Below are 7151 nucleotides of genomic sequence, written 5' to 3'. Positions count from 1 at the left end.
ATTGCAATCTTGTATAGTTTTATCTGATTGGAAGTTGAGAGCAATTTGGTTTTTATTGTTAACCCAAAGTTTGTTGCTATACATTCCATCTAGTATTCCAATCGAGATGTATTGACATTTTTGCTCTCTGTTGACATCCCAAGTGACGATTTCATTTTTCTTAATCTCACAAAAACCGTCTTGATACTTACAATTTTTCATTTCAGCCATAATATTAGTTGGCTTGGTTTGATTATAATGTGAGTAAACTTTTGTTTCAATAACAATACAATTTTCTTTGTAATATCTTTTCGGAGTGAAGAAGCTAGTGAATCTATTCGGATAATCTACATCTATTTTGTTATTGGTACTCCATGTGTTAGAACTACCTTTCGTTAAAGATCCAAACCCACATTTTTTACTGTTTATCATTTCTCTACATTCTGCAAGTGTTATGGGATAGTTGTTCAATTCTTTCTCTACTAAATGTTCGTAGCCAGAAAAGTCTGTGTACATGGATACTTCGCTAACTAACTTTTTACAGAATTTTGCTTCAGAAATGTATTCAATAATGTTTGGTTTGAAAACCTCATACTGTACAATTTCTGATTGACTGTTGAGTATTCTGTGATAATTACACTTGTGTAGTTTTGGGATTCTGAAATATTGGACAGGAGAGTTATCAGTACAAATAATAGGCTTACTTAATGTTTCTTGAAACCATGTCAAGAAGAAAATCACCGTTACAGTTCTAAAGTTTATACGCATTTAATAGTTGAAAAAATATTTTAAATTCTTGCTATATAAATCATCAAAAATGATAGAAGCCGTTGATAGAATACTCGTAGTTGATGCTCCTATTGTGACTGATACTTCCATTCAAAAAGAGAATCTCATAAGTGTTTTTCCTTCTTCAGGTTCTAGTTTAAATCAACATGGAGAAATTAATTTTGTTATTGAGACATGTGATCAGTATCTACACTTGCATAAGTCTTACATTTACCTCGAAGTAGAACTTTCCAAATTAGATGACGCTGCTTTAGCAGAAACTGATGAAGTCTCCTTAACTAATAATGCACCAATGTTTTTGTTTGATAGAGCAACATATACCATGGATGGTGTTCAAGTAGAAACATAATGGATCCTGGTAGAGCTAGTTTGATGAAAAGTCTTTTGACTTATAGTAGTACTATGAACAAGCAGAATACTTTTGGCTGGATTTTAGAAACTAAGGATATTATAACATACAAGATAAATAAATATACGAAAAATAGAAAAGGCACTATAACTTTTTGCATTCCGTTGACACATATCTTTGGATTTGCTGAATGCTACAACAAAATAGTCTATGGTAGGAAGCATCAGTTATCACTCTACAGATCTCCTGAAAATAAAAATAGCATTGTATCGTCAGATGCTACAAAATTTACAGCGAAGATGAACATCAAAAGATTACAATGGATTATTCCAAAGATTGTCCCTAGTCTTGAAATGCAGAATAAATTATTGAATATTTTCGAAAGCAGTAAGTTAGTACAAATGCCTTTCATTTCTAGACAATTCGAAAGCTATAATATCCCTAATGGTAATAGGGAATTCACATGGAAGATGGGTACAAAATATGACAAAATAAAATATATTGTAGTAGCATTTCAATGTGCTAGGGATAACAACTATCTGAATGCTAGTAAATTTGACAATTGTGGATTAGAAGAAATTTATGTTGAATTAAATTCAGAGAGATATCCTCATGACTGTTTGAAATTTGATTTCGATAAGTTTAATGCTGTACAACAATACAATTTTGCTAAAGAGTTTAGAAACAGTTACTATGAATCGACAAAGGATTATATTTTTATGGAGGAAGATGTATATTATTACTACTACCCTCTGTTAGTATTTGATGTATCCAAACAGAATGATAGAATTATTCAATCAAGACCTGATGTCACAATCAAAGCTTCCTTTTCAAAGAGTATTGTAAAAAACACAAAATGTTATTGTTTGATTATGAGTGAAAATATTGTTGAAATTAAAGATAATAGAGTCAAAGTAGTAAGTGTTTAATTGAGATTAGTGTCAGGGATCCAAGAATTGAATTTATCAGGATAACCATACCACTTGACAAACAATTCTTTCTGTCCTTTCCTTGTTCTACGTTTTAATATCGATTCAATTTTATGCTCATCGTTTACGTTGTTGAAGAATGTTAGCTCTTCTTCATAAAACTTTCCTTTGATTTCTTCGTCTGCTAAATCCCGAATAGAATAACTGATAACTTCACCTGGATGCACTTCAGAAATTTTAAACATCTCTGTACTCCAGTTGGGGAGATAACCTTTAGCAAAAACAGCTTTGTATTTTGTGATTCTTACGGTGTCATCTATTTTAAACTTGGATTTGGGGGATTCCTCAAACAGCTTTTTCGAAGGAAAAAGATTGTCGTGTACTTTTTGCACATTCTCTGTTTTTGAAGCCTCAATAGGAGTCATTTTTATTCCTCGATGAAAGTGGTTATTATATCCAGAAACTAGTTTGTCCAATATTTTTGTCCATTTATGATCACCTTGATAGGTAAACATCTTCCACATTTTTTCTTTGAGAGTTCTATTAAATCTTTCTATAATAGACGCCTTTTTGTCGGAATAAGTTGAGAAATGGCGAATATCTGATTCTTTGAATAGTAGTTTCATTTCTTTGTTGTAGTACTCTTTACCATTATCAGTCTGCATTTTTTGAGGTTTTCTGTGTTTGAAAATCGTTTGTAGAGCGCTTGCAGTTTCTTTTCCAGTCTTTGTTTTCAGAGGGATAACCCAGGCATACTTACTGAAACAGTCTATGACAGTGAGAAGATATTTGAAATCGTTGTTCTCTTCTGCATACGGTATCATTTCAACAAGATCTGATTGCCATTGCTCATCAATATTGTGAACATAAACTCTTTCAGATTTGAAATTTTTACGAGCTGGTTTATGAAGAGTGTAGACGTCTTGTTCGTTCAGAAATCGCTTTACTTCTTCAATTGGCTTTTTAGTTTTTCTTTGTAGTTCATTGATTCCACAAAATCCAGTTTCAGGGTTGTAATATGCATCGTCTAGTTTGATTTCCGATTTTTTAGTTTCTTTGGTAGAGGGTTTGATGGATTTTAAAGTACCTCCACTTTTTGAATTGGGAATTATTTTGCATTTTTTCGTTTTGCATACTACACATTTTCCTCTCAACAACTGCTTGTTGTTAATGCTCAAAATCTGAGATATGTCGGTAGTATCTGTACTGATCCGACATTTGAAACAATACATTTATAAACAAAAAATTTGCTGAAGAATATGTGAGATTGAAATTGGTGTTAAGAATAGAATTTCTCAGTGCGCTAGAGGGAATTCTCAGAGCGCTAAAGGAGCGCTAGAGGAGCGCTGATAGTAAAGCGACCATCGGAGGGTTGATGGAGGGCCCGAGGAATTTTCGGGAAAATAGGGGGTCATTTTAAAAGGTCGTTTTTGATTGATTAATTGGGTTATCCTTGGAGATTGATATCAAATTTTGACAAAAGTGGTAATAATTAGAGGCGGGCCCAAAAGTGCGCCAGAAAGGACAATTATATACTACTCACTGTGTTAAACGAAATTATTTTCTTTGAATTTAGTGGGATTTCCTGATTAAAATTCTGCTTTCTTGGTAACATGTTTATCACTAGAATTCATAGAATTTTTTAAATCGAAAACTCCAAGCTTGATTGCAAAAATTGCTCAAACGAAAAATTCATATGTATTAAAGCAAAGGCATTAAAATTCTCAGATGCCAGTATTTTTTAAAATCGGACAGTGATTCAATAAAAACAACAGAACAAACGGCTGAAAATCAAAGGAGGTAGCCAAAGGGACACTTCAATTCTAGGGGGTACTTCAAATAGAGGAGCACTTCTATTTTTCGTGAGGCCTCTAGGGGGCACTTCAATTAGAGGGGCCCTTCTAAAACAGGTTTTACGGTATACTACATATTTTCAAAAATTTGTCTTTTCAAAAAGTAGTTTTTGAAAAAAAGTTTCTTTATAATAAAACCGCATCATTCTGTAAAAATGAATCATTGAGGTGAGACTAAAAATAATTTTAAATGGAATCTGATGAATCTTCAAAATGAATTTCAAAATTTTGGTACTGATTAGCCAGACACTCGTCTGTTGATCCCTTTCGCCACGTAGAGGCTCAGTACATGAAAGGGAAACAAGGTTTATTTTCCAATGGGTTCACCTTCTAAAACCCATTGTTCGCAGTCTGATCAGTATTCGCAGTATGAGTCCTGTTCTAGTGATGAGCTCTTCCAGTATGAACCGAAGTCCAACTGACAGATCAGACCAACTAGCCCATTACCCAACTGGCCTACTTTCACAAACGTCGAACTTTGTCCTCAGTCTGATCAGTATTCGCAGTATGAATCCTGTTCTAGTGATAAGCTCTTCCAGTATGAAACGAAGTCCAACTGACCGATCAGATCAACTAGCCCATTACCCAACTGGCCTACTTTCACAAACGTCGAACAACTGAACTGAGTTTTTAGCCCGTATAGGGAGAAAAGGAGGGGGCTTAGCACACCTGGACCTTGCATAATCCTTCCTGTGGGAAACTCCGCCCCCTTTTCAAACGTTTTAGGCTTTGTTGTCGTCATCAGATAAGTAATTAGGGAGCAATAAACCGGAATTGTTAGTGATGTTTTGACATGCATGTGACAAGGTGAAGAAGAAAAGATAATAGATGACCTAATTCGCATCTTTTGACCCTTTGTTATCGGTCAGGGACCATACAAAAACACCTCCAGGGAATTTTTCGGCCGATCAACAATCATTGGTGAGAGCACAATTTTTTAGACTTTCTTGCTCATATTCAGTTTTTCGAAAAAAATCCAGAAAACTTTTGGAAATTTCCAGAAAAATCTGATTTTGTAAGAGTAAAAATTGGGTTTTTAAATGCATAAAAAGGAATGTAAAACAGTAAAAAAACGATAAATTCATGAAAATTTCAAAAAAATTGAAATACAATTTTTCTAGGTCATGACCTAATTTTTTTGGGCCATGACCAAATTTTTTTCTAGGTCATGATCTAATTTTGACTAGGTCATAACCTCATTTTTTTAGGTCATGACCTCATTCTGGTCTGTTCGGACAGTTTTCTCTTGATCTAAATGAGAATTCTCGTAATCCGGATTCCAAGGATCTCAAAAATCTGAATTTTTGATAATGAAAATATCTGGATCTTGTTTTTTTAACTTCAAAATCAAGAACTATAACTTCACAACCAACGAATTCAAATACTTTTGTACTATTTATATTGTTTAAGTTCCCGATTCGTTTGATCTTCTGATCACCAAAGTTTTCTGATTTTTCAAGCGTCCTATAACTCAAAGCGGAGAAAAGTCAGAGAAACAGCCAAATTTTCTTATCATGAGTTTTTAAACGACGAAATGAGTTAAAATAACAGGAATTGGAACGCTTTTCGAAGATTTAATGAATTCTTTCTAGGTTCTTCGAGTTTTCAGGATTCTCAGTTTCTTGCAAATTGTCAAGTCATTTGAATGCTCTTAATCTTTATTTGTCACAAGTATTCAATCAGTAGAAAACACGGAATCTTTTGAGCGGACAACCATCGAATCCTCCAGACATGATAACATTTCTCTGTGGAGAGTAGACGAAACGTGCCTGGAATCTGTCCATCATCGAAACGTTTACTTCAGCAAGGTACTCGATTTGTCCCTGATCGATCCATTTCGACTCGATCAATGGGAACTCGATTAAGGCTCCGGATGACAAGAAAGAGATAATCTGTTCGACGACTTCACCTTAATTTTCAAATATAGTTTCTGTGAAACCTGAAACGAAAACGTACTTTTTGGATGTGGACCACATGTTTTGAAAGCGAAACCATCGTCGAGTAGGTTTCCAATGAGGACTGGTGACCGAGAAGCAAATACTTGCTTCACGTGGTTCAAGAATCGGTGAATTATTGCATTCGAGTCTTCTGGCTGGGAGAATCCGAGGAATCCACGTGAGCAATTTGTAACATCTCCTGTCTCCAATTGTTGGTCGAGCTTGTTCAAGAGAAATTTGACTTCGGTGGAAGCTGATAGGAATCCACTGACGTGAACAGTGAACTCGATCGACGATCCGGTATCAAGGACTGTTATGAGTGTGAAGGTGAATGGTACCAGCTGGGGTTTGGGAAAGGCGATCGACGATTTCTTCTAAAAGAATATAAGGATACCTTTTTTAATTTTAGGGTAGACGTTTCAAAACATTTAGACTGTTCTTATTTGAATAAATCTTGAAAAGTCCAGAATTATTCTCTGTAAGCTATTGAAATAAAATCTAATGTAATGCCGCGTTCAAAGTAGCCTCCAGGAACTGGAAATTGCGTCCAAAGCTGCCAATTTTTCCAGGTTTTCCAGGAGTACGAAACTTCGATTTTCCGCGTTGTAGCTGTGTTAATTTTTCGAGGTCTGCTGTAAATTAACAAGAAACTTTCTTTTTTTAGACCTCGAATTGATGTCGAAGAAAAAAACACAGCTACAACGAGGGAAATCGAAGTTTTGAGTCCATGGAAAACCTGGAAAAATTGACAGCTTTGGACGCAATTTCCAGTTTCTGGAGGCTACTTTGAACGCGGCATAAAATACTTACTCTTATCACCAGTTATTCTGCATCCTTTGAACACGAATCCAGGCTGGAATAATCCGGCAATAACTGCGACATCTTTGGATTCCAATGATCGAGTCATTCTAGCCAAGAACTTCTCGACGATCTGTTGAGCTGTATCCGAAGAAGGGGCAAAGGCATTTCGAGTGAGGTAGAACCCATCAATTCGATATCCGATGGAAGGAATTCTCCGGAAGTCTGGATCATCTGGGACGAAAGACCAGGATGTTCCAGCAAGGAGACAGAGAACAAGAAGAGAAGGCGACATTCGATTTCGAATGATTTGGTACTGGGGCCGACTCTTCTTTTATAGTGATAGTGCAAATCAAATTATACTCCTTTTTTGCGAGCGGGGGCGGTTGGAATGGGAACGATGTTTCTTGGTTTTTTCAGCCAAAAAAGCTTAGGAAATCAGAATAGTTTTAGATGGGGAAAAATCAAAAGATCAAAACGAATCGGGAAACTCGAAAACGAAAAGAACAGTTATTTC

The 7151-nt window shown here is 35.4% G+C and overlaps 2 protein-coding genes across 2 annotated transcripts; both read right to left on the bottom strand.

Moving 5' to 3' along the window:
• Positions 1 to 2042: 2042 nt before the first annotated feature.
• Positions 2043 to 3278, bottom strand: CBG07229 (the record flags this gene model as incomplete). Its single annotated transcript, XM_002645577.1, has 1 exon — positions 2043 to 3278. One exon carries the CDS (start codon positions 3276 to 3278, stop codon positions 2043 to 2045), a length of 1236 nt encoding a protein of 411 aa, XP_002645623.1.
• A 2300-nt stretch (positions 3279 to 5578) lies between these two features.
• CBG07231 lies at positions 5579 to 6929 on the bottom strand (the record flags this gene model as incomplete). Its single annotated transcript, XM_002645578.1, has 3 exons — positions 5579 to 5808; positions 5856 to 6146; positions 6647 to 6929. The coding sequence occupies 3 exons, from the start codon at positions 6927 to 6929 to the stop codon at positions 5579 to 5581; spliced, it is 804 nt and encodes a 267-aa protein (XP_002645624.1).
• Between the last annotated feature and the right edge of the window lie 222 nt (positions 6930 to 7151).

This window comes from Caenorhabditis briggsae (assembly GCF_000004555.2).
Source record: "Caenorhabditis briggsae complete genome, chrX, whole genome shotgun sequence".
NCBI lineage: Eukaryota > Metazoa > Nematoda > Chromadorea > Rhabditida > Rhabditidae > Caenorhabditis > Caenorhabditis briggsae.
This window is presented reverse-complemented; position numbering and strand designations above follow the sequence as displayed.